The 23,966-nt window shown below is 49.8% G+C and overlaps 9 protein-coding genes across 9 annotated transcripts; 6 read left to right on the top strand and 3 right to left on the bottom strand.

Annotated features, from left to right (window-relative positions):
* The first annotated feature begins 339 nt into the window (after positions 1 to 339).
* On the top strand, positions 340 to 2,995 carry AFUA_5G02370 (H(+)-transporting V1 sector ATPase subunit A). Its single transcript, XM_743012.2, has 5 exons — positions 340 to 801; positions 879 to 963; positions 1,041 to 1,708; positions 1,767 to 2,663; positions 2,723 to 2,995. Exons 1-5 carry the CDS (start codon positions 448 to 450, stop codon positions 2,777 to 2,779), a joined length of 2,061 nt encoding a protein of 686 aa, XP_748105.1. The 5' UTR covers positions 340 to 447; the 3' UTR covers positions 2,780 to 2,995.
* A 172-nt stretch (positions 2,996 to 3,167) lies between these two features.
* On the top strand, positions 3,168 to 6,449 carry AFUA_5G02360 (dynamin-like GTPase vpsA). Its single transcript, XM_743013.2, has 8 exons — positions 3,168 to 3,571; positions 3,643 to 3,712; positions 3,801 to 3,895; positions 3,968 to 4,718; positions 4,779 to 5,420; positions 5,474 to 5,735; positions 5,789 to 5,873; positions 5,926 to 6,449. Exons 1-8 carry the CDS (start codon positions 3,549 to 3,551, stop codon positions 6,092 to 6,094), a joined length of 2,097 nt encoding a protein of 698 aa, XP_748106.1. The 5' UTR covers positions 3,168 to 3,548; the 3' UTR covers positions 6,095 to 6,449.
* Positions 6,450 to 7,831: 1,382 nt separating this feature from the next.
* Positions 7,832 to 9,091, bottom strand: AFUA_5G02350 (carbon-nitrogen hydrolase family protein; the record flags this gene model as incomplete). Its single annotated transcript, XM_743014.1, has 4 exons — positions 7,832 to 8,172; positions 8,221 to 8,633; positions 8,704 to 8,845; positions 9,022 to 9,091. The coding sequence occupies 4 exons, from the start codon at positions 9,089 to 9,091 to the stop codon at positions 7,832 to 7,834; spliced, it is 966 nt and encodes a 321-aa protein (XP_748107.1).
* Positions 9,092 to 9,173: 82 nt separating this feature from the next.
* AFUA_5G02340 (glycosyltransferase family 2 protein) lies at positions 9,174 to 12,163 on the bottom strand. The gene is made up of 4 exons (XM_077804726.1): positions 11,737 to 12,163; positions 10,767 to 11,680; positions 10,471 to 10,705; positions 9,174 to 10,419 (listed from the first exon to the last, which is right to left on the bottom strand). Exons 2-4 carry the CDS (start codon positions 11,292 to 11,294, stop codon positions 9,425 to 9,427), a joined length of 1,758 nt encoding a protein of 585 aa, XP_077660864.1. The 5' UTR covers positions 11,295 to 11,680; positions 11,737 to 12,163; the 3' UTR covers positions 9,174 to 9,424.
* Positions 12,164 to 12,927: 764 nt separating this feature from the next.
* On the bottom strand, positions 12,928 to 13,990 carry aspf1 (major allergen and cytotoxin AspF1). The gene is made up of 2 exons (XM_743016.2): positions 13,680 to 13,990; positions 12,928 to 13,627 (listed from the first exon to the last, which is right to left on the bottom strand). The coding sequence occupies exons 1-2, from the start codon at positions 13,761 to 13,763 to the stop codon at positions 13,181 to 13,183; spliced, it is 531 nt and encodes a 176-aa protein (XP_748109.1). The 5' UTR covers positions 13,764 to 13,990; the 3' UTR covers positions 12,928 to 13,180.
* A 305-nt stretch (positions 13,991 to 14,295) lies between these two features.
* Positions 14,296 to 15,617, top strand: AFUA_5G02320 (DUF3632 domain-containing protein). Its single transcript, XM_743017.2, has 2 exons — positions 14,296 to 14,978; positions 15,035 to 15,617. Exons 1-2 carry the CDS (start codon positions 14,570 to 14,572, stop codon positions 15,421 to 15,423), a joined length of 798 nt encoding a protein of 265 aa, XP_748110.1. The 5' UTR covers positions 14,296 to 14,569; the 3' UTR covers positions 15,424 to 15,617.
* A 12-nt stretch (positions 15,618 to 15,629) lies between these two features.
* AFUA_5G02310 (alpha/beta fold hydrolase) lies at positions 15,630 to 16,953 on the top strand. Its single transcript, XM_077804725.1, has 2 exons — positions 15,630 to 15,938; positions 16,020 to 16,953. The coding sequence occupies exons 1-2, from the start codon at positions 15,771 to 15,773 to the stop codon at positions 16,854 to 16,856; spliced, it is 1,005 nt and encodes a 334-aa protein (XP_077660863.1). The 5' UTR covers positions 15,630 to 15,770; the 3' UTR covers positions 16,857 to 16,953.
* A 233-nt stretch (positions 16,954 to 17,186) lies between these two features.
* On the top strand, positions 17,187 to 18,275 carry AFUA_5G02300 (putative peroxidase). The gene has a single exon (XM_743019.2). The coding sequence runs from the start codon at positions 17,270 to 17,272 to the stop codon at positions 18,095 to 18,097; it is 828 nt and encodes a 275-aa protein (XP_748112.1). The 5' UTR covers positions 17,187 to 17,269; the 3' UTR covers positions 18,098 to 18,275.
* Positions 18,276 to 19,443: 1,168 nt separating this feature from the next.
* AFUA_5G02290 (potassium ion transporter) lies at positions 19,444 to 22,751 on the top strand. Its single transcript, XM_743020.2, has one exon. It carries the CDS (start codon positions 20,019 to 20,021, stop codon positions 22,482 to 22,484), a length of 2,466 nt encoding a protein of 821 aa, XP_748113.1. The 5' UTR covers positions 19,444 to 20,018; the 3' UTR covers positions 22,485 to 22,751.
* The last annotated feature ends 1,215 nt before the right edge of the window (positions 22,752 to 23,966 follow it).

The following is a 23,966-nucleotide window of genomic DNA, read 5'->3' as shown; positions in this document are numbered from 1 at the left end:
CATTACTCCAGAAATTGATTGCTGTAAGGTTCAACCTTCTGTCCCTCACTATCTACTTAGTGACCGATCAGCAGCCACAAGGCGTGCTCTTGGACTAAGTTCATTTGTATGATTTTAAGCCTTACAGTGTTTGGAAATGTTGTTGATTACAGGTCAAATATTGTATTAAATACTCTTTTAAAGCCCAGGAGAGCTTCTTCTACCCGGGAAGTGCACCAGAAAAGCTGAAAGTAAACGGCCAAATGCTAGATAGTGGTAGCAGAGATCTTGATAATCAGCACTTGTTTTGATTTTAGTGCCAATACATGACTGGGACAAAGACAAGACCAAGCCCGCTCTCTAGGATGGCTGAGTAAACTTACGATCCCATCAGATCCCGTGGAAGTTTGAGCGCATTGCGACATATGTATCTCCCTGTATCAAAAGTCTGTCCCTCTTACGAAGTTGATGCTGGGTCTGGGTAGACCTCGACTCAAAGCACGCCCCTCCTTGCTGGACCTGATTGCCAGTCGCGGCGTGGTTGATCTGTCCGAATCTAAGCCGTCATCACCGCCCGCAACAGACGAACTGCCACCGCTCCCCGTTTCGCCCACTTCAACGACCTCTAGCTCCAGTAGCAGCAATAGCAACATCGAGCTCGCCTCATCCCCGCCCTCTTCATCTATACACACACCAGTTGTACGAATAATGGCTCCTTCTGGTAAGGACAAGACTGGTGAGGACCAGCATGGCATCATTTTCTCCATATCTGGCCCTGTCGTGGTGGCCGAGCACATGATCGGCTGTGCCATGTATGAGCTGGTAGGTCATTATTGACGCTTCACTTCAGGATAATGTCGAGGTTAGTTTAGCTGACTGGAATTCTTTTGCTACTTCAGTGCAGAGTCGGACACGATCAGTTGGTTGGTGAGGTCATTCGACTCGATGGAGATAAGGCTACCATTCAGGTATACGAGGAGACAGGTACAGCTCCGCATCTACACTGGGACGAACTATTACTGGCAACTATGACTCTAACGTTTTCCTCTTTCACCCTCTAGCTGGTCTAACGGTTGGTGATCCTGTTATGCGTACGGGCAAGCCTCTCTCGGTCGAGCTTGGTCCTGGTCTGTTGGAAACAATCTATGATGGTATTCAGCGACCCCTGAAGGAGATCGCTGCTCATTCGAAGGGCATCTACATTCCCCGAGGTATTGCAGTGAATGCCTTGGATCGCAAAAAGAAGTGGGACTTTAAACCCGGCAAGTTTAAGGTCGGCGACCACATCACCGGTGGTGACATTTGGGGCACCGTCTTTGAAAATAGCTTGTTCAACGACCACAAGATTCTCCTTCCCCCGCGCGCTAGAGGTACCATTACCCGGATAGCTCCTGCTGGCCAATACACCGTTGAAGAGAAGCTCCTGGAGATTGAATTCAACGGTCAGAAGTCGGAACATGGTATGATGCACTCTTGGCCTGTTCGTGTGCCCAGGCCGGTCAACGAGAAGCTGCCGTCCGATGCGCCCTTCATCGTCGGCCAGAGAGTGCTGGACTCTTTGTTCCCTAGTGTACAAGGAGGTACTGTTTGTATCCCGGGAGCTTTTGGTTGCGGAAAGACTGTCATTTCTCAGAGTGTCTCCAAATTTTCAAACAGTGATATCATTGTATATGTCGGTTGTGGTGAGCGGGGTAACGAGATGGCGGAAGTTCTGATGGATTTCCCAGAGGTACGGGACTCGAGACCTCTGTTAAGATGATCGCACGCTGACGAAACTCTTTACTTAGCTGTCCATCGATGTTGAAGGTCGCAAAGAGCCCATCATGAAGCGTACATGCCTGATCGCCAACACATCGAACATGCCTGTCGCCGCCCGTGAAGCTTCCATTTACACCGGTATCACGATCGCCGAATACTTCCGTGACCAGGGAAAGAACGTGGCTATGATGGCGGACTCTTCCTCTCGCTGGGCCGAGGCTTTGCGTGAACTTTCTGGTCGTCTGGGAGAGATGCCTGCAGACCAGGGTTTCCCCGCCTACCTAGGTGCCAAGCTCGCCTCCTTCTATGAACGTGCTGGCAAGTGTATCGCTCTCGGAAGCCCCGAGAGAAATGGCAGTGTCAGTATCGTCGGTGCCGTCAGCCCTCCTGGTGGTGATTTCTCCGACCCCGTCACCAGTAGCACGCTGGGTATCGTGCAGGTATTCTGGGGTCTCGACAAAAAACTTGCTCAACGGAAACACTTCCCCTCTATCAATACATCGATTTCATACAGCAAGTACACGGCCATTCTGGACAAGTTCTACGAAAAGCATCATCCCGAATTCCCACGTCTACGAGACCAGATCCGCGAGCTGTTGTCCAAGTCTGAGGATCTAGACCAGGTTGTGCAATTGGTCGGTAAGGCGGCCCTCGGTGACTCGGACAAGATCACTCTGGACGTCGCAGCCATGGTAAAGGATGACTTCCTGCAGCAGAACGGTTACAGTGACTATGATCAGTTCTGTCCTCTGTGGAAGACCGAGTATATGATGAAGGCTTTCATGGGCTTCCACGATGAAGCCCAGAAGGCCATTGCTCAGGGACAGAGCTGGAGCAAGGTCCGTGATGCCACAGCTGACATTCAGACCTCTTTGCGTAGCATGAAGTTTGAGATTCCAGACAACGAGGCCGCGGTCACAGAGAAGGTTAGTCCAGTTTTCCCTATCAAAATCGGTAGTCTCTCGCCACTGACCATTCTACACAGTATGAGAAGATCCTTCAGACCATGTCGGAGAGGTTCGCTTCAGTGTCGGACGAGTAAGGAGACGAACGTCCGGAGAGGCGATATTTTCTTTCATGTTTATTAGAAGCCTACATGTAGCAAGTTTATGTCTCTGTACTTATTTGACTTTTCTTGTTCCGCAACCTAGTGCCTACTGTCGAGCCCTTTGTGATTTTATTTATACACTTGATTTCTGAATTAGAGCTATATCCATGTGCACATAAATGGCACCAAGTTTATCTTGTCTCTCGCACCAATAACTAGAGCGGATTCTCTGTAGAAAAGAAGTGGTAGGGATGAGATATAAGAGGCTTTCATATCGTAAAATACCTCATGATGCGTACAGAGCTTGATGCCTGTTAGATCGCAATGTCGGTGACTGATGTTAGGCACCACTGTTAAAGCGGTCTCGGGTGGCCACAACCACATGACGGGTGCAGCAATGGTCCTTGTGAGCGACAATGTTAGTCTGCACATCTGTAAAAGATCGTGCTCCGTGTATTCCATAATAACTAGTACTGAAGACCTTTACTCCTAGGATAGATACAAGGAGTATCGTGGCCGGTGCAGTGTCTATAAGTTGATGCTATCATACCTCTGTTGCCCATCTATTTCTATATTGATCTGGACCACAACCGAAACTCTACACTTGGCCGCAATCCCAACTCTTCCCGCTCCTCCTACCCACAATCACAACTCCCTCCAAACAAAGGCCGTACACTCGAGTCTTATCCTTCTTGAATTGAAATCTTCTGTTCTACTTCAGAAATAGTTCTGTGCGATCGTTTTCTCTACACAGTTGCCAACCATGGCAAGCCCGACAACAACCTCGTGCGCATGCCCCTGTTTCCCCCCCAGGCCAAGCTCCGAAAACGTTAGCTAACTTATATGATTTTTGGCAGTATAAACGTTAATGATCCCGGCTTGATTTCACTGGTGAACAAACTCCAAGATGTGTTTTCGACAGTCGGTGTAAGTGTCTCATCCACTTTTTAGAGATACTGTCTGCTTTGATCCTGCGAGCCCCTCTATAGGATACTGACACCGCTTGTCTGGTTAGGTTCACAACCCCATTGATCTGCCACAGATTGTAGTGGTAGGCTCGCAATCCAGTGGCAAGAGTTCAGTTCTTGAGAATATCGTTGGCAGGGACTTGTAAGTTAACTGTTCCTGCGCCTGCGTTCAATGCTGTGAGTCGTCGCTAATCAAGGTTGCCCGCTGCTCCAGCCTCCCTCGTGGATCGGGAATCGTGACTCGGAGACCCCTCATCCTACAGCTCATCAACAGACCTTCAAGAAACTCGGTAACGAACGGAGTCAAGGAGGAAAAGCTAGAAACTACGGACAGCGAAGCGAATGTCGACGAATACGGCGAGTTCCTCCACATCCCTGGACAGAAGTTTTACGACTTCAACAAGATTCGTGAGGAGATTGTGCGGGAAACTGAACAGAAAGTCGGTCGCAATGCTGGTATCTCTCCAGCGCCTATCAACTTGCGAATCTACTCCCCCAATGTCCTGACTCTCACACTGGTCGATTTGCCCGGTCTCACCAAGGTCCCAGTCGGCGACCAGCCCAAAGATATTGAACGGCAGATCAGGGATATGGTTCTCAAGTACATCAGCAAGCCCAACGCGATCATCTTGGCCGTTACCTCTGCCAACCAGGATCTTGCCAACTCGGACGGGTTGAAGCTGGCGCGCGAGGTGGACCCCGAGGGTCAGCGCACTATCGGAGTGCTAACCAAGGTCGATCTGATGGACGAGGGTACGGATGTAGTGGATATTCTTGCGGGCAGGATTATCCCTTTGCGGCTGGGTTACGTCCCTGTGGTCAACCGTGGCCAGCGTGATATTGAGAACAAGCGTCCCATCTCATACGCACTAGAGCACGAGAAGAACTTCTTCGAGAGCCACAAGGCTTATCGGAACAAGGCTTCGTACTGCGGAACACCGTACCTTGCCAGAAAGCTGAACTTGGTATGTATTATTGGCCGAATCATATCACCGTGGAGCCTTAGCTGACCCTCCGTTCGCTAGATCCTTATGATGCACATCAAGCAGACCTTGCCCGATATCAAAGCCAGAATTTCCTCCTCGCTCCAGAAGTACACGGCCGAGCTCTCCCAGCTTGGCGACTCGATGCTCGGAAACAGCGCTAATATCATCCTTAACATCATTACGGAATTCAGCAACGAGTATCGCACGGTTCTGGAGGGAAACAACCAGGAACTGTCCAGCGTGGAGCTTTCTGGTGGAGCCCGTATCAGCTTCGTGTTCCACGAACTGTACTCGAACGGTATCAAGGCCGTGGATCCATTCGACCAGGTGAAGGATATTGACATTCGAACAATCCTTTACAACTCTTCTGGCTCGTCTCCTGCGCTTTTCGTCGGAACGACTGCCTTCGAGTTGATTGTCAAGCAGCAGATCAAGAGATTGGAGGACCCCAGTTTGAAGTGCATCTCGCTGGTGTACGACGAACTTGTGCGCATTCTGGGTCAGCTTCTCAACAAGCAGCTCTTCCGGAGATACCCCATGCTCAAGGAGAAGTTCCATGCTGTTGTCATTAACTTTTTCAAAAAGTGCATGGAGCCGACAAACAAGCTTGTCCACGATTTGATCTCGATGGAGGCCTGCTACATCAACACTGGACACCCCGATTTCCTCAACGGGCATCGTGTAAGTGACGTTTGGTCCCAATTTCTTTTGTCAACGATCCTGACAGAATGCAGGCTATGGCAATTGTCAATGAACGCCAGCAAGCGAGCAAGCCTACACAGGTGGACCCGAAGACGGGCAAACCTCTGCCTCCTCGTGCAAACAGCCCGTCGGTCGATGCCGTAGCCGCCACAGAGAACAGTGGTTCTGGATTCTTTGGCAGTTTCTGGGCATCTAAGAACAAGAAGAAGATGGCTGCCATGGAGCCTCCGCCACCCACTCTCAAGGCATCGGCCACTCTTTCCGAGCGTGAGGCCACAGAGGTCGAGGTGATCAGTAAGTTTAGAACAAAAGTCGGCCAAGTCAAACGGAAACTAATACACACATAGAGCTTCTTATCACTTCATACTTTAACATTGTCAAGCGCACTATGATCGACATGGTTCCCAAGGCCATCATGTACACCCTCGTTCAGTAAGTGGCATCGACAGCTTCGACTAATGTTTGTGCTAACTTTTGGTCCCAGGTTCACCAAAGATGAAATGCAACGTGAACTGCTCGAGCAGATGTACCGTAATAACGAGCTGGACGAATTGCTCAAGGAGAGCGATTACACCATTCGCCGACGGAAGGAGTGCCAGCAGATGGTGGAGAGCCTGAGCCGCGCAAGCGAGATCGTCAGCCAAGTCCAGTGAATGTCCAACGACACCCTAGCTTGCCGGCCCCATTTCTCTCGTTGATTCACTTACCATCCATACTGGATCTTCCTGGACCCTTTTGGAGCGGATTCTTGTGGCGGCTTTGAGGAGTTATATCCTACGTTATTTTTTTTCGCGAGGGCTTTTCAAGGGCTCTAGAGATGTATGTCTTTCCAGATGTCCGGTTGTCAAGAGATTCTATACCACGAATTTGTATTGCCTAACGATTGCTGTGGATGATTCGTTTTCCCTTCTTGCTATATTAGAATTGAGAGACGTTTATGAGTTCAGCATGATATCCTTTCCTTAACCTGTACATATCACTGAATAAATCCTATCGCTTGATTCTATCATTTTTTGATTTTGACTACTCCATACTTTATGCACCCGTCGTCCGGCCAGGTGGCGCAGCTATTGCGAATTTACAAGTGTACCTGGGGGGTAATGTGGCTGAAAGATTACTAAATTGTTACAACATAAATTACACACGTTATCCTCACTAAAACAGTTTAGCGCCATCAGCTTAAGGTGCAGCACGTGCTATTTAGCGCTCAGTTAGCGTCGCATTATTAACCAATAAGCGTTCAGCTTTGTGAACTGCAGAAGTATACTGATTAGGAAGTATATCGAGATGGGGTTCAACGTCAACGCGGGCATCTTGTACTTCGATCTGTAAGAAGAGACGAGGGAGGTAAGACATTGAGGTTGAAATTGTTTAATGAGGTGGGCCATGTAGTGAATGGTGGGGATCGCCATCTCAGACATCTTCTTATTCTCTCACTCTCGGTTCCTCATCTTGTCTCCTTCTCTTCTCTGCTCTTGTCTATCCGCCATCAAGAAGGTTATCTTCTATTCTCTTGCCTTCCTACCTTTTTATTCTCTAACTGCTTCTCTGAGCTGGTAGCGGGCTGGGTCATCTTTGCGCTGTATAATTTGCCTCGTCTCCGCAGTGTTAGCAAGGTATGCCGCTTCCGATTCCGCTGCTGCCGGTGTCTGCGTAGCATACAACTAACGTGACCCTAAAGACCAGAGTAATTTCTCTCTTACACATACAGTCTCGAGTCTGCGACTCTGTCTTCCATTCTACTGTAGAACAATCCTTAACCTGGTCTGGAGCGAGCAGCTAAACGAAATCGGAACCCGGTCACAGCCAAAAAAATGTGCGAATACCTTCCCGTCTACCACAAACCCACCGGCTGCGTTGCTTTCCCCAAGCACGTCGTCGAAGTCATAGTCTATCTCGCCTGCCTGGAGATCATCAATGACCCGACTGGGGCGAAGGAGCGCTGCGATGACAAGGACTGTCACTTGGCTGGGTCGCTTGGTTCGACTCGCACCCGGGCGGAGTGTCCTCATTGTCTTTGTCCTCCTTGGGCGGTGATTGAGCCGCTGTATATTGTAAGTTACTGATGTTGTTTTGTTGGTGTCTGGTATTGATCTTGGGGGCGGTGCTGATATTTCGGGTAGGTGATCAGAGACCAGGAGTTTGCTTCGTTGATCGCTCAGAGCGGTACGTTTTGAGCGGTTGAGGAGCAGATTCCGGACTGACTGGACTGAAATGAACGGAGCGAGTAGTAGCATGGTTGACATCGTATCGTCTTTTGGTGATACCATCTGCGGGGCTGAGGCTTGGTGGCGAAATGCAGAATGACAATAACGGCCGTCTGAATCTAACTGATCGTGGCCTGTAGCGCCGACAATGAGAAATGTCTTATGATTATGCAGGCTCTTCCTCTATCTGGTAGTACTATGGCGGTAGACATAATGCCAGCCTTCCTTGGCCATGTCCTCGCGGACCCGGTAATTCTCCTCGGCAATCTTCAGCAGCCCCATATCCATATCCACCACCAGCACGCCTTCTTCCCTCCCCATCTTACCCACGGGCCCGACAATGGGGAGCGTGACGCGGGACATACCGAGGAACTTCTCATCGGCACCCGCAGCATTCACGAAGACAATTGCGCAGGTATTCTCGAAGCAGCGAGACGTCAGCGTCGACTCGAGGAAGAGCGCTTCCGAGTCGGGGTTGTATGATAGTGCCTCGGGTGACGCATCGTGGCAAGTCCCTTGGTGGTCTGGTCAATCGCCAATTCACACAACAGAAAGAGAGACAGGCCACTCACAAAACGTAGGAATAATCACCACTTCCGCCCCGCTCGCAATCAGTTCTCGGAATGCCTCCGGGAACGCCAGATCCCAGCATATCAGCAGCCCGACTTTCCCGATGGGCGTGTCGAATACCTCGTGCGGCGCTTCGCCGGATGAGGTGAGGTGAGGTCGCTCGGGATGCCAAATGTTCTTCTTTTGGTAGGAGCCGAGGATGCTGCCGTCGTTGGAGATGAAGTATGCGGTGTTGTAGAGGTTGAATCCTTCTTTCCCGTCGGCTTCGGTCTCGTGCCTTTCGACGATGCTTCCCGGCACGAGGCAGATATGGAGCTCCTTTGCGAGGGCCTGGTAGGCAGATAGGTACTTCTTATACTCGCCTGCCTGCTCGGCCCAGAGGGGGTCATCCGGAGCCCAGCCGTTGAGATGATATCTAGTCAGAATGAGTTACTGTTTCAACAAAAGATCGTAGATGATCACTGTTCTCCGGACCAATGACTTACTCTGGTAGGACGGCTAGCTCGGCGCCTTGGGAGGCCGCTTCTCGAATATAATTGCATGCTCTAGTGTGGTTCTCTTCAATCGCGAGGTCCTGATGAATCCAAGCGTTAGATCCAGCTTGAGGAGGCCACGAGCGGATAAAATCTGTGAGTGCTCCAGATAGCAGTCACTATGGTACGCATGGAAAATGAGGTAACTTGCCTTGATTTGCCATTGGATCACCGCAACTCGACGGACTGGTGCCATTTCAGACGTCGTTGATTGGAAGCTCTATGTAGAATTCTGAAGAATCGTTCGACGATATGAATCAGGGGATGTACACTTGATGGGCTTGTCTTTTAAGGGAAGTTGGAGACTCCGGCCGTTGGGGTAAGTTGTGGGGTTGAGCATCTCCATACCCCGCTTCGGTGTACCTCCACCCTAATGGAGGACTCAAACATCAACCAGCATCCAACAGCCACCTTTGCAGTTATTGCCAACAAACAATCTCGCCTAGATGGATGCCGATCGTCCTACTGGTTATACTGACAGTAGAAGCAACATTCTGCCATGACTATCATTCACACAGTGACCTGACTGGCGCCCGACAGTAAGCTTCGAATGACTGGTTGACCTGGAGGAACGACATGTCATTATCATTATTTTTATCTGGTCTATCTAGTTTCATAAGTCATACGTATTAGTGTCAGCTTATGTGGTTGTTCTCCAACCAATCTGTCGTAACTAGGCCATCGCTCCAGCCACCGAAAAAGTCGGCTTCTTGGTCACCCGATATACCAACCTGTCGGTCCAGAAATGCGAAAAGACTGCGTGGACCGTTGGAATACCACCAAAGACGGTTCCTGCAATAGGAAAGCAGATGCGCTCCACTAGCTGCGCAGGGCTCCACCAGATCCGTTCTGAGAACCCTGCATCCGCCACGTTTGCTTGTTGCATATCTGTTTTCCGCGTGCGCACACAGAGTGCATGCCATGGCTCGTACAGAAAAATGCACATATTCATTCCGATAAATGAAGATGCGCGTAGCAGGTTGGTAAGGTCGAACGCCCATGCCATGGTTGGATGAAGCGAAGCTGGAGGCGTCAACAAGGTATAGATGGTAGAGAATACCATGAGTATGATCAGATGGCAAGGAAGAAAGTGAGCTTCCCAGAGCAAGTGTATCAGGGCAAGGTGCCTCGGTCGGAAGAACAGGCAGCGGCAATGAGAGCGAATGTAACTGATGGTACGCCGTGCGGCAAAGCCCGAGTCAAGTGCACCCCACATGTGCCTCAATGCCTGTCGATAACGGGCGCGGCAGGTATCCAACGACCGTCGCCAGCCTCGTCCGGTATCACTCGCGACGTTGCACTGGCTTGCGGGGACGTAGACCGGCCGAGTGATGACGTTGCCCGCGGTCTCAAAATAGCACTTAAGCATCATGTGCATGTCCTCTCCGATCGCAGTAGAGTCACTGTCCCAGCCACCAATCTTTTCAGCCAGAGACAGTGGCAGAGAGTAGACTGATGTCGGGATTGAAATGCACGTCCCGGGGTAAATGGTGGACAAACCGGCGAATCCCCAAAGTAGGTCTGCACAACGGACCAGAACTGGGGTCTCCTGCGAATTGCGGTCGAAAATGATAGGACAGCAATATAGAGTCCGATCTGCCTCCGAGATGTGCGCATAATGAAGGCGCCGGATCTCTGTAAAGTAGTCCTGCCAGAAATGCGTGTCGGCTATCACCCGGTTAGCGCTATAGATTGGCCAGACAATGGGACAACACCTACCATCCATAACAGTAACGATCACATCACAATGTCCCGATTCCAGCTCTGCCCTGTGCACTTCCATAATGTGTCGGGCCGCAAAGGCCACATTTGAGCTCTTCCCTGCTATTTCCCCAGGTAGATTCGCAGGGTGGAAGGTAGCATGGATATGGCGGAAGGACGGTTCGAATGCTAATGCCAGCTTGGCCGCTTTTTCGGCGACCCCAGCTTCTTTCTGTTCCATCGCGAGGTATATCTGATTTGCGAAAGTCCAGCATTAGCTGCAGGAAGCACGAATAGTCTCATTCAACACGAACCTCATACTGTTTTCGTGCCCTTGGGTGGCTCGCCAGAACATCCAGGGTAGTCCGCAACGTATGTAGATCCTCACAGTAGTTTGGAACAATTATCGCATGGATGACCTCCAATCCATCATAATGGTGAGCCAGACCGCTCATCAGTGGATCAGATACATCCGGCTCCGCGTCTGTAAGTGTCGAAGTGTCCGAGAGCCACTTATCTTTGTCCACAGAAATGCGAGGTTGGGCGAGGTTTCGCCGCTGCAGGGTCTCCTTTGTCTTCCGTGTGACACTGAATAGGGCCCACGCCAGACGAATGGTGAAAGCAAACATGCTGACATGAACAAGAACGGTGTATATGACAAACAACTGCTGGGCCGGGTTGAGATGGTGTGGCTGACTGCCCGGCGCATCTTTTGGCGATGATGGCAATGGGCCCTTCCATTTCCGAAACGCGACTGCACCATTGGAGGTCAACCAAAGAAGTACAATCAACGCAATGATACTGAAACCAGGCAAGCAGCGTGATGTCCACTGAAAGACCATTATGTGATAAGCCTGGTTAGCATATACCTGCTGCAGAATCCTTCACCCTGCAGAGGGGGGAAACTAATTAGTTCTCTACGAGGGGCCATGGTATATAACCCTCAAGAAGCTAGGAAAAAGGGGTCTTGGACAAATGGCTCTCTTCCTCATGACCTCCACGGGGACACACTAGGCAGCGGTCCGCTGGAAGGGCTTGAGTATATTGAGTATAAGGGCCTGACAAATGGACCATTGACAGCATTAGAATAATCATCATGGCCCTGTCATTCGACGGTTCAGCTCTAGAAGGCTGTATATGATGATCAGCAATAGAGACAAGGTTCGTTAGCCGTAGTAACCATTCGAATTTGATACGGGCCCTAAAGCACCTGTAAGCGTTCTGTGGGCTGTGATTTTCAGGCAGATTAGCATTTAGCAGAAACACCGTATCAGGCTCTCTCACTTGAGTCAGAAGGTCCTAATCCCTTCCACATGCCTAACCAAAAAGGAATGAGGTGCTAGCCATGAGCGACAAGGACTCAAAAACGGCTTCAAAGCCGGAGGCTAGCAAGAAGAAGACGCCTTAGCGGTGCTCTGGGCGATGAAGATCGGGCTCTTTCTATGCTAGCAACGTTCGGACCAGTTGTGGACTCTCTCAAGCTTTGAAATCCAATAAAATGGCGGTGTCAGGAAGAGGTCAATTTCCACCCGTCTGTCCAGCATAGCATGCTCTTTGTGACAGACAAAAGCCATCAAAAGTTCTCGAAAATCATCCCATGACCGTACGGAGTACACACCCAAAGGTGAGATCATCATTTTCTAGGCGTTGTAAAGTAATTCGGTAGGTAACAGTGAACTCGACCCCATGCAGTAGTGTTTGAGTGGAGGAGATGAAGCGCAATTGTCGTATACGAACTAGATTGGCAGCCAAAACAACGCCTGAGGCAACCACACATAATACAGTACCTAGACTAAGACTTTTTCATTTTACCTAGTGACTCGCATGGAGCCCGTCCACCTGCAGATCGCTACGTTATTGGCTAGATTGTGTATCTTGGGCTAATAAGCTCGAGCCAATAAGCAAGCAGCAATGATCGCGTGGGCCAGTTGATGGATCAATTCAGTCCCTTGTCAGCTTCTTATTTCAACCCGTCGGCGGATCTATACTCAGTACTCATCCAGCATGCTCATCAAGAGGGTAAGGGGTCATAGGGGGCTTGGGAAAACTGAGGGAATGCTCTCCATTCAGCCGAATGCTCGAGTCGGTCATAGTTCTAGTGAGTATATGGACTGACCCCTGGTCATGTCTTCACCCAAGACCCAGCGATACATGCTCCCCCACCTTCTGTTCTGGAGTGCCTCTCAGATACTCCGACTCGAGATGAAGACAACACAAATGCCTATGGCAAACTGTCCAATGGTCTCCAAGCAAATACTCACATGCAGCCTTTGCCTTTATCTCTACTTATACCTGCCGGATGCCACATACATACTAGATAAAAGTTTCACCCCCTCAAACTATGCCTTTAGTCACGGGGTTGCATGAAACTCAAGCAGCAAGCCAAAGTTAATGGTGCAATACCTTTAGCTAGGATTCAGGTTACTGACAGAAGTGCTCGACTGTCCTGTCTACTGACTACTAGAAGCTTCTTGATCTCGGTTGCAAATATGAAGGCAATGTTACCTCTAGACAAACTGATACTTAGAAGGGCTTAAAATGTCTATTCAAATATCTAACAGTGAGCGAGCGAAATGTCTGCGGCAATTTGCATCTCAAATAATGATAAACAAGCATATTGTCCAGATACCACTGGAGCCCAAGTCTACCCGATCAGTAAATAAGGCGCATATTGTGGTCGAAGAAAGGAGTGGCAGCAACGCCCTCCTAAGGCATAATACCCACATAACTAATGAGAACACAGTCTCAAGTCTCCCTGATTCCCCCGCTGATGGGCCACAATGCCGCAAAACACCTTGTTGGGATAAGTATAGATGACCCTCGCTGGGCCCGGGTCTTCCTTGGGTTTCTTCGAGTCAAACTTATAGTCGTGGCCATCTGGAAAAGTCGGGAACTCCAGCAGGTAGTGGTCATCCTTGCCCATGCCGTTCTGGCTGTGCTTCGGGGGACGGTCACAGTCGGCTTTTCCGAATTTGATGGGCGTGCGACCCTTGATGAGCTTGCCATTCCCGTCGTAGCCGTTAGTGAACCAGTGCGGGTAGCTGCTACCGGTCTTGCCGTCGGAAAGAGGTGCGTGGTGGGAGTTGCTTTCGGCTTTGGCTTGACTGTATAGAAGCCGCTTGTCTTCCCATTTGTTTGTCTTGGGATTCAGCTGTTGGTTGATGCATGTCCAGGTCTAGGGGGTCATGTCAGTCATCCTTTCGAAGGCCTTTCGATGTGACTCTTACCGCACGAGCGTCGAGGGGCGAGGGAGCAGCTAGAACAGACACGGCTGTGGCAGCCAGCAGGAAAAGATTTTTGATTGCAACCATCTTGGACGTAGTCAGGGCAATTGTGACGATGTCTTCCTATTTGGTTGCGACAAACGAGAGAATTCAACCGCTTTTATACCTGACATTATTCGTCCAGGACATGGGATTGTCGCGAAGATGCGTCTTTTGTCCTCTGCACATCTCAGATGATATTGGGTGAGTACCTCTGTCTGTAGAGGTAATTATTGGGGCCAGAAGACGCCCCTTACAGGGTAGATCATGCCGCAAACTGACAAGTGGAGTGCGAGCTTTGGAGTCAATGTAACATTGTAAGCTAAGAGAAATTGGATGTTCTGCCCCAGTTGCCTAATGGAGACAGAAGAGATGACTGTAAGCTGATGGAGTGGATACTCAACCCAAGCTTCATGCATATCAACACCGAAGACTAGATCCTGGATTGCAACATGTAAGAGCTGAAAAGCGTACTAGCTGACCCTTGCGGGTGAGACATTGAGCATTTTCAAGGTGACACAGCTAGTTAGAAAGTGCCTCGCTGTTGCCTGATTCCAGTTCTTGGCCCCATGTCCACATGCCCATTTGAAACTCGACCTGATGTCAGATTTCCAAGTGGGCGACGTCAGAGCAGTTGCGCCTCCAAGCACTGAATCAAGAATACATTTTAATCACCCCTATTTTGATTTTCTTTTTCAGTTGTTTCTGCTTCTCTTGACTTTCTGTTGTGGTCCATTTCACACAATCTATATCCCACCTTGCCTTGTTGTTCCCCGCTTTCTCCTTTATCACACCAGCTGAAACCACCATCTCACCGTCTTGAACTTCAAAGGAAAGGCAGTCACCATCTCATTATGTCTTCTCTTCATCTCGAATTAAAAGACGATGATCCATGGTTCATCGAGGTAAAAATCTTCAAGATATTGCGGGACTACCTACAAGACCCCGCCGCCTCACCTGCAGTCGCAGCCCAAGCACTAGATCGACTGTTCCCTGCGAACCGTTCTGATGAGGATCAACCTACAGACGAGCCTCGCGAGGACCCAGGAAGTTTTCTCTGGCACTTCTGGGGTGTGGTCCATAATGTGGCTCAGCAGATACCCTACACTGCTCCTGAACAGGACAGACTCGCAGAGCTGATCAAGGCCCTGAAAGGTCTATCTTCCCAGACCAAAACTGTCTACCTAGCGTCATGGGACCATACCTTTGACTTGTGGGGAGATTTACCGTTGCTAGGTCCGACATTCAGGGAGATGTATGATTGTAAGTATAGATCCGTGCGAGCCGCTGGCATCGTGATCTTATTGACAGATTGATAGGCATGGTATCTCTGAATGATAAGCAGGAGCGTGAACATTGGCAGAGCTTAAATGCTTATGCTGCTCGCTTGACTAGAGATGAATCTGCTAATTTGATTCTCTTCGCGAAATATTCAATCGAAGGAATGGTAGAAGAGGTTTTGGAGCTCAGACTCGTCGACGATGGCCCCAGATCTATTCTGGAATCTAGGATGGTTGTTGCAGCGGAATGGGTCATACAGTGCGGAGAGAGACTTGTTGCGAAGGAAGACGAAGGGTTAAGCATAGAAAGTTGGCAGAGGTGTAAGGAAAGGTTCAGCAGCCTCTTAGATAATGCTTCGATGAGTCCGCAGACCCGGGAAAGAGTTCAAAAGGCGAAGCAGGTTATGGAAGCTCTACGCTTGAGATAAATATGTTGTTTTCACCTGAACTCGGCATGAGTTGTGCTGTACGAGGTAGAGCTGGAGGTACAATTGCGGCAAATGCTTACAACATCTCAGAACTATCTAAATAAAGAAACCTATTTCCAGGAGAAATCTGTCAAGTTCACCATTCTCCATGAATTCATATGGGGTCATTGTCTATCGGGCATCACAAGCGCGTGACCCACAGTTGCTGGTGACCGTGCCTCGGGATCGGGCGCCAAGAGAGAAACAAGGAACATGACCCAAGGAAGAGGACCGGCCTTCGGGAATGCCGGCTGCATCTTATAGGACGTAAACTTAGTTAACCCTGGAGGCCTGGAAAGCAACATAAAATGGCGCCTCTAACAGCTCAAGAGATCATTGCTCATCCAGCATATGACACTGTGGATTGGAAACTCCCTCCCACAACCTCGGGACGGGCCCTGGTGGCTCAGAACAGGCGCGGTGGTCCGATCAACCTCAACTATGAGATCCATGGCACGGGACCCGTGAAACTAGTTGTCAGTATTTCATCGCTTCGCGCATGCAGTAATCCCGCTGCAGGTTATTCATAGGGGAAGTACGATGCTAATGCCAACCAGTGGATTATGGGCCTAAATGCCACCCTGAAAGACTGGAAGCGCCAAACCAAGTACTTCGGCCACCTCAACGGCTCGAAATACTCGTGTCTTGTCTTCGATAATCGCGGCGTAGGCCGCTCCGACAAACCCACCTGCTTCTACTCAACAAGCGAGATGGCTCGCGATGTCGTGGACCTCGTCAGCTCGCTGGGCTGGATCGACATGAAAGCTCCCGCGACACGCGCCATCCACGTCATCGGCGCCAGTATGGGCGGTATGATCGCTCAGGAAGTCGCGATGCTCATTCCCGACCGGCTCGCCAGCCTGACGCTCTGCTGTACGGCTCCGCGACTCGTCCGCACAACACCCTTCTTCGAGAACCTGCAGCAGCGTGCAAGCATGTTCATCCCGCGACATGTGGACGTGGAGATTGACCGCATCGCGGCGACGCTGTTTGCGAGTGAGTTTCTGGCGCAGCCCGATACGGAGAATGAGGATCCTGCGTTGAATTTTCCGACGAAGAGGGATCGATTTGCGGCGGGGCATTTGAGGAAGAAGGCGGATACAGAGTCGTATACGCCCAAGGGGTTCTTATTGCAGGTGACTGCTTGTTACTTTCACCATAAGTCTGCGGAGCAGTTGATGGCGCTGGGGGATGCAGTGGGCAGGGAGCGGATTCTTATTGTACATGGGACGGAGGATCGAATGCTTACGTTTCGTCATGGGGAGCTTTTGAGAGAGGAGATTGGTGAGGGTATCACATGGAAGGTTTTTGAAGGAGCCGGGCATATGTTGGGATGGGAGACGGAGCATGAGATGAATGAGTCGATACAGGATTTGGTGGACCGGTTCAGTTAGAGCTTGGTTAGATCTATTGTATATATGGTGTTCCTGTACTCCAGAAGTTGAGACTTACTATTATTCTTAATTTATTTCGATGTGTTCTTCGTTTCACAATTGATGCAACGCAATCATGGAGAAAAGCAAAGAGGGTCTGTGCAACCTGCCGGGTTATTGATACTAACCAGAGAAAGCGAATCTTGAGATTGTATATAATCTCTCCATTCAGTGGTTATGATGCATCCGATAAACCTGAGGCAAAATATTAGGGCTGTGTAACCACCAAGCCCCCTATCAGTCACCTGCCGCAAGCGACTGATGGCAGCCTCTGATGCTCCTCAAGAGGCAAGCATCACTTTGTCAACTCACAACACTTTCATCTGACCCTGTCACTTCTGGCCACTTGATGTCCTGACATCTTCAGCCCTTAAATGCATAAATACTGTGCTTTATCCAACACTCGTCTTTGTCTACGTCCATTGCAGACAACCATGTCAAAAATGGCAGAATTAGAAATCATAGATTCAAAGGGACTTCCTCTTATCAAAGGCGATTACTGTCCTGCAGGACCCGGCCACCTACGAGCCCCATGCCCCGTTCTCAACTCGCTTGCAAACCACGGGATCATTGCACGTAGCGGCCGCAACATCACCGCCGCCGAGTTAAAAGCGGCGCTCCGCTACCTGGGCATGGGCATCGATGTCATCACAATCCTCGTCAACGGGGCGTTCAAAGTTCACTCTGACGACCCGAAGAAAGGTGCCCTGCTCGGACTACGAGATAAAGACCAGACGAACGAAGACGGTGTACCCGTGCTGAACCTCGACCAGGTGGGCCGACCTCACGCCGTGGAGCACGATGTCTCTGTAACCCGACAGGACCGCGCCCTGGGCGACTGCATGCGTGTGAATGCCGACCTTCTGGAGCGATTCCTCGCGGCTCCAAAAACAGAGAGGGGTTTCAGCGCGTCGGCTTTCGGTAAGTATCGCAAGACTCGGTACAACGAGCAAAAGAGAGACAATCCGGCTTTGGAGTTCGATAGGTTCAATCACTTCAGTGGATGCGCGGAGCTGAGAGCGGTTCAGTGTATATTTGGTCGGGGGTTCCCGTATCGTGTGCCAGAGGAATATATACGAGTGTTGTTTGGTGAGGAGCGTCTACCCATCGAGGAGGGATGGAAGCCAAGACGATTACCGCTGTTGTTGCCCGAGCTTGCGCCGGTGATTCTGAGGATTTCACATTTCGCGTCGCCTTTTTGAGGTTACTATTGATTAGAATGAGCGGTCGGCCAAAACGAGCATGCGAGCATAATTATGCTGCGCAGATTGGTTGTGTCGTGTAGTGAAGAACGTTTTACAGTCTGTCGCATGAGTGAATCCGATTGCTAATAGATTAGACTCCCGAAATTTTTTCCTTTATCCTGTCAGGTAAGTCCTGCGCTGATCACTTTGTAACTGGTGCATGTGGCATGCCTTACTCAAGAGTAGCTCAACCTAGTGTCCACGTCATGCCAGTAGTACAGGCAGTAAGCTATGAGCTAGGGGTACTCGAGACGGTACTCGAGACGGTACTCGAGAGTCGGGAATGATTCGGCTTCCTGACCTGTCGGAAAGGACTTGTGGTGCGGGCCGCAGCAGAATAATCAAACTAAAAGCAACCTTCTAATCTCGAGACATACCCGGAAGTGGATCCTACAATATCGCGGAGGGCATATATTTGTCTCAATGTTAACAAAGAGAGAACAGAGGCTTGAGTTGATATATTATCTCACTCCAGGGAGGTAGACTGAAAACAGTTTGTGCTCTGTAAAGTGCAACAGTAAATTACAGGTCAAAGCTTAATCTATTTAGAGTGCGTATTTTGTGGTACCGAGAGTGCATCCCCACTTGAAACGAGCTAGGCAAACTGCAAAACACACGAAGGGACTGAATTCCCAGGTCATACTTACCTATCTTAGAGTCAAGGTATTTTTTAATTTGTATTGGACATTAAGTTACCGCCCCTGACTTTGCTTGTAGGGTTTCATTCATCAGTAGGTTAGGAAACCTATCTTGCAACCAGTTGTTATCAGTGGCTTGCATACGGAGTAGTGTATGCCGTTTCTATTGTGATGTCTATTCAGCTTGTCAATAGCAGGATCACTATTACCCAGGATGATCAACACCATGCTAGTAGCTAGCGTGGTGATATATGCACAAATCCTTGTATGGCCACGCCGAGAGCACAGCCGCTACCAAGCCATTCAGCCAAGACCGTAACGATACATTTCTCAGACATTCCAGATGGTCCAGTCCGGCCGGTCGCAGCCATCACAGTGCTGACCCGATGGTCGGGACTGGTCATCCCTCGGCCGTTACCGCTACTGGGAGCTGTCTACATTTGAATAGTTTGCCAGTTTAGGAGTCACCTACGGAGGTGCTTCTTTTAGGGAAAATGGAAAATGGAACAGAATTATACACCAAGCGTACTCTGGACTGGATTGGTTCAAGCCTGGAATCTGGACTTGCTTCCGCAGATCCGCAAAATGAACCACCCCCCCAGTGAGCGATTAATTAATTATTCGGTTCCGTCGTTCTGTTAGGAGTTATTTTGATTTTCGAAAGGCAAAAAAAGTCTCGCACTCACCGTCTAAACGTCTGAACCTAGTCCTGAACCGACCCTGGTCCATCACAATTTTCTCCTTATCGTACGACTGTCCATTGCCATTTTTCTTCTTCGAATTCCCCTTCCACTTCTCTTCTTCCCAACTCTATACACCTGAGTACTGAGATCGGTTTTCCTATGCCTTTTCTTGCCTCTGCGGCCACCACAATCCTCAATTCAGTTCTGCCTGGTTGTCCTGCTCCACAATGTTCTTGGCTTTTATGACTGCTTGTCTTCTCCTGAACTACTACTTTCCAGTGACTCGAGGCTAACACTGGTTGGTTCTGGGAGTTGTTCTGCACCCATAACTTGCGCGCAGCTTCGGAGATTTGCAGTGACGGTATTCGTGTGGTAGATCTCTCGTGTGGCGGCGGATCAACGTCCTTTCAACTCAAACCCCTCCTCGAAGAACATTACCTCGTTTCTTCATTTTCAGGGAGTCTCGACGACGGCTTGTTTGACCGCAAAGGTTTCTTCGTGGCCAGGATCAGGTAGTCTCTGCGAGACGCCCGCTGTCCTCCCACAGTTCCTGCCACAATGTTTACTCCTGTGCTTCGGCGGTTGGCTTCGATGAAGTCCCGCATTCCGCTAATAAGCGGGCTTCATCTCAACTTTATCTCAGTGCATTACATCTACATCATCGCCATGACACTGATCACTTCCATTATTCTTTATCCGGGAGGTGACCTTGCCTATATTGACATCCTCTTCTTCTGTTCCGGCGCGGCAACTCAGAGCGGTTTCAATACGGTAGATTTCAACAAGTTAAAAACGTACCAGCAGGTGATCCTGTACTTCAGCTCCATGCTCACGACGCCGATTTTTATCCACTCCGTCCTCGTCTTCATCCGGCTGTATTGGTTCGAGAAGCGGTTTCAACACATCGTGCAGGACACTCGAGCGATGCGCTCTACCAGGACGAGAATGCGAACCTTGAGTCGTGATAAGGACGCAACTTCGTTGGGAAGGGAGGAAGCTGGCATTGGTTCTCGCCCGATTGTTGTGCTGCGCAACAATACCCAGGAATCCAATGAAAGAGGTCGCGAGGCGTCTGCTGGAAACCCCGAGTATGGATCGAGTCCAGGGTCGAGTTCCCGATTTGATAGAGCGGACAGTTCGGAGGTTCAGACGGGTGGTCCGAACGGCACTTTAGGACTCGGCTTAGGCAGCCTTCGGGTGCCGACGCAATTAGATCCTGAGCATTACATTGCTTTCCTGGAGAAACAACGAAAGAATAAAGGGGCATTGCGCATTCCCAGCCCTAGGGAGTATGACCGCGGCGGCGTGCCGGAGGTCCTGGAGGAAGCAGATGATGAAGGCGAGGGATCCAAGCGGACGCGTAGCAGCGAATCTGACGACGAGAACTCTCGGAATTCGGAGGAGTCCGACCAAGTTGGACCACTAGAAGGGCCGCACATCACCATCAATGAACCGGACATACAGCAGACGAGAACCAGAAATTCGACGTTCCCTCGTCTGGACACACGTCCCACTTATCGAGACACGAAAGATCTGAACGATACTTCAGCCCTGGAACGTTCAAGGTCACGACGCCCTACCCTTAGCAATCTTGTTCGCTCCTTAACCCAAGAACGGGAGCGTACGACGCTCCATTACCTCAGTTGGAACGCTACTGTTGCACGAAATTCTAACTTTGTTGATCTGACCGAGGAGCAGCGTGATGAGCTGGGAGGCATCGAATACCGAGCCTTGAAGACTCTAGCCATTGTACTCACTTCTTATTACCTCTTTTTTCACATCCTGGGAATGGTCTGCCTCGTCGGTTGGATCATGACCACTCACTGGGGTCAGGTCGTTGAGCAAATCGGACAAGGTCGTCCTTGGTGGGGCATCTTCACTGCGGGATCTGCTTTCAACGACGTCGGCTTCACGCTGACGCCCGACTCCATGACCTCGTTCCAGACAGCTGTATTTCCTCTTCTCCTCATGACTTTTCTTATCATTATCGGCAACACCGGCTTTCCCTGTATGCTCCGGTTGATCATCTGGGTTTTGTCGAAGATTGTCCCACGCGAGAGCGCCGTTTGGGAGGAGCTCAAATTTCTGTTGGATCACCCTCGCCGATGCTTTACCTTACTCTTCCCGCGAAACGCGACCTGGTGGCTGTTCGCCATCCTTGTGGCGCTGAACGGGATTGACTTGATCTTCTTTATTATTCTCGACTTGAACGATCCAACTGTTACCTCTTTGTCACCGGGCATCCGGGTACTCGTCGGCCTTTTCCAAGCAGCATCCACGCGGACTGCTGGATTTGGCGTGGTGAGCGTAGCGGATCTTCACCCTGCGATTCAGGTCTCCTACATGATTATGATGTATATTTCGGTTTTCCCCATCGCCATTTCCATGCGAAGAACCAATGTCTACGAGGAGAGGAGCCTCGGCATTTATGCCGGTGGGGAGGACGAAGACGAACCGCAGACCCCTCCTAGTTACATCGGGTTCCATTTAAGAAGGCAGCTGAGTTTTGATCTGTGGTATGTCTTCCTCGGGCTGTTCATAATTGCCATCGTGGAGGGCAACCGCCTACAGTCAGAGGACGAGTATGCTTTCCAGATGTGGGCAGTGCTCTTCGAAATTGTCTCCGCCTATGGTACCGTTGGCCTGTCATTCGGATATCCGGGGGTCAACACGTCTTTCAGTGGCCAGTTCAAAGTTTTGTCAAAGCTCATTATCATTGCAATGCAAATCCGTGGGCGACATCGTGGTCTCCCATATGCGCTTGACCGTGCAATCTTGCTTCCGTCGGAATCTCTCAAGGACAAGGATCTGCAGGATGCAGAGAGACGAATGCGTCGGCGTGTCTCGAACCTCAGCACCATGTCTGGGATGGACCGAACTTATTCGCAAGCGCGGACAGAGAACGGTGTCGCAACAGGCGCCGAGGATAAGGACAGGGGTGCAACGGCATGGACAAACGGGGACAATGTCATCCGCCGGCACTCGACAATGCGGTCGCAACAATCCCAAAAATCCCAGCGGTAGGAGTCTGTTATCTGAACGTGGGATGGACCGGTGTTATTCAATTGTATTGGTAGCCTAACACAATTTAGGTGTCTTGGTGCCGTACTGTTGAGGTTGCACATACTATTCGAATTCTTCACATTTTGTTTACCGAGCGTCTGTTATTTGGCGACGACGTATTATTATTGTTTCGATATCCTCACGGCGGGAGATCTTGTCATTACATAGATATGGTCGACCATTTGACCTTTATATAATAAGCAACACAGCTGGCTGTTCATAAAGATGAATTGCTCTATGTTAAAGCCTCGAGACATCTATACACAATTAGGGCAAAGTAGTATGTTAGGAGGATCCGCTAGTCCCCTAAGACAACTGAAACAGAAATTGAGATCGACTAAGGCTAGCGAAGGATGGTTTAGAACATAGTGGATCGATCGACTCCAGGCAGCAACCATTGAACTGATCTCAAGAAGTGAAATCTGCAAAGGAGGCTACTCGGCTTTCTCTCTACTATGTAATTCTGTCTTTGACTCTGAAATGGCTGGGATGGAATGCCAAAATTTGCCAATTGCACTGCATGATGCAAACGGTGCTTCGTACCAATATGTACGTATACACCTGTGGACATCCTTAGGTATCATCCACTTGCGTTCCCAATTTCCCTGAGGAGGCTGCAAGATTGAGCAGAACACAATTAATGTCTACTTGAGATTTGTTGGAATTACGACATGAAGTCCATACCAAATGCTGTGGGCTATGATTTTATACCGCCGCTTTGTAGTAATTTCCGATGTTGACTGTTGATTGCTTTCTAGAGACAGGGCTCTTCAGTCTTGGCGGAAGCTTCGCTTCTCCCTCGTCCTTGCGTCGCTCCTGCCACCTTGTACCTCGGTATTGATGAGAAGTCCAATGAACAACTACCACCTACTTTGTTCAAATACTTTCTAGGTAGATGGTGACGCGTATTGTTTGGGTGGAGCCAAGTTCCATTTCGGGAGGATGTCTTGCAAAAATCAAGAATACACTGCTGTATGAAATTCATCCAGTGTCAGGTACCATTCCGGGTAAGGAAGCCGTGTCTATTTTTAGCCTAGCGTCAGGGACCACACACAGTACATCCATTGCTTGTTTCCGACACTACTCTGTACTTCGTAATGGGTCAATATTTGATCGGAAAGACAATATTAAAAGGTTCTTCTGAAAGACTTAACCATGGGCAAGGGCACAAGGCTGCTTGACTCGATCTGACTTCTGGGTTGTGCAATGTAGCAAAGCTCGTGCTACTGCACGCAGCCGTGCATGCCGGCTTCCTGATTCGGATATGATCGGTGGCAGCTTCTCATGTTGTGCATGACGACATCCCTCGCTTCGTCGCGGCGTCTTCGTGACACTCCACCTCTTCCATAGCAAACTCCATACATCATACACTAGCTCAGCGCTGTTCAGATTAGTTACTGATATCCATTGCCTTCTGCCTTCTGCTGATCGTGTACTCGCAAT

This window comes from Aspergillus fumigatus, chromosome 5 (genome assembly GCF_000002655.1).
Source record: "Aspergillus fumigatus Af293 chromosome 5, whole genome shotgun sequence".
Taxonomy (NCBI): domain Eukaryota; kingdom Fungi; phylum Ascomycota; class Eurotiomycetes; order Eurotiales; family Aspergillaceae; genus Aspergillus; species Aspergillus fumigatus.
Note: the sequence above shows the minus strand (reverse complement) of the source record. Positions and strands in the feature narration are given on the sequence as shown.

Excerpts from the sequence above, each read along its gene's own strand:
- AFUA_5G02370 (XM_743012.2), top strand. The coding sequence starts at position 448 with ATGCTGGGTCTGGGTAGACCTCGACTCAAAGCACGCCCCTCCTTGCTG. Across the intron at positions 802-878 it reads GCTGTGCCATGTATGAGCTG|TGCAGAGTCGGACACGATCA; the intron begins GTAGGTCATTAT and ends TTGCTACTTCAG. Across the intron at positions 2,664-2,722 it reads AGGCCGCGGTCACAGAGAAG|TATGAGAAGATCCTTCAGAC; the intron begins GTTAGTCCAGTT and ends CATTCTACACAG.
- AFUA_5G02360 (XM_743013.2), top strand. The coding sequence starts at position 3,549 with ATGGCAAGCCCGACAACAACCTC. Across the intron at positions 5,421-5,473 it reads ATTTCCTCAACGGGCATCGT|GCTATGGCAATTGTCAATGA; the intron begins GTAAGTGACGTT and ends GACAGAATGCAG. Across the intron at positions 5,874-5,925 it reads ATCATGTACACCCTCGTTCA|GTTCACCAAAGATGAAATGC; the intron begins GTAAGTGGCATC and ends TTTTGGTCCCAG.
- AFUA_5G02340 (XM_077804726.1), bottom strand. The coding sequence starts at position 11,294 with ATGGTCTTTCAGTGGACATCACGCTGCTTGCCTGGTTTCAGTATCATT. Across the intron at positions 10,706-10,766 it reads GGGCACGAAAACAGTATGAG|ATATACCTCGCGATGGAACA; the intron begins GTTCGTGTTGAA and ends TTCGCAAATCAG. Across the intron at positions 10,420-10,470 it reads GATCGTTACTGTTATGGATG|CCGACACGCATTTCTGGCAG; the intron begins GTAGGTGTTGTC and ends ACCGGGTGATAG.
- aspf1 (XM_743016.2), bottom strand. The coding sequence starts at position 13,763 with ATGGTTGCAATCAAAAATCTTTTCCTGCTGGCTGCCACAGCCGTGTCT. Across the intron at positions 13,628-13,679 it reads CGCCCCTCGACGCTCGTGCG|ACCTGGACATGCATCAACCA; the intron begins GTAAGAGTCACA and ends ATGACCCCCTAG.
- AFUA_5G02320 (XM_743017.2), top strand. The coding sequence starts at position 14,570 with ATGTCTTCTCTTCATCTCGAATTAAAAGACGATGATCCATGGTTCATC. Across the intron at positions 14,979-15,034 it reads ATTCAGGGAGATGTATGATT|GCATGGTATCTCTGAATGAT; the intron begins GTAAGTATAGAT and ends ACAGATTGATAG.
- AFUA_5G02310 (XM_077804725.1), top strand. The coding sequence starts at position 15,771 with ATGGCGCCTCTAACAGCTCAAGAGATCATTGCTCATCCAGCATATGAC. Across the intron at positions 15,939-16,019 it reads CGGGACCCGTGAAACTAGTT|TGGATTATGGGCCTAAATGC; the intron begins GTCAGTATTTCA and ends AATGCCAACCAG.
- AFUA_5G02300 (XM_743019.2), top strand. The coding sequence starts at position 17,270 with ATGCATAAATACTGTGCTTTATCCAACACTCGTCTTTGTCTACGTCCA.
- AFUA_5G02290 (XM_743020.2), top strand. The coding sequence starts at position 20,019 with ATGTTTACTCCTGTGCTTCGGCGGTTGGCTTCGATGAAGTCCCGCATT.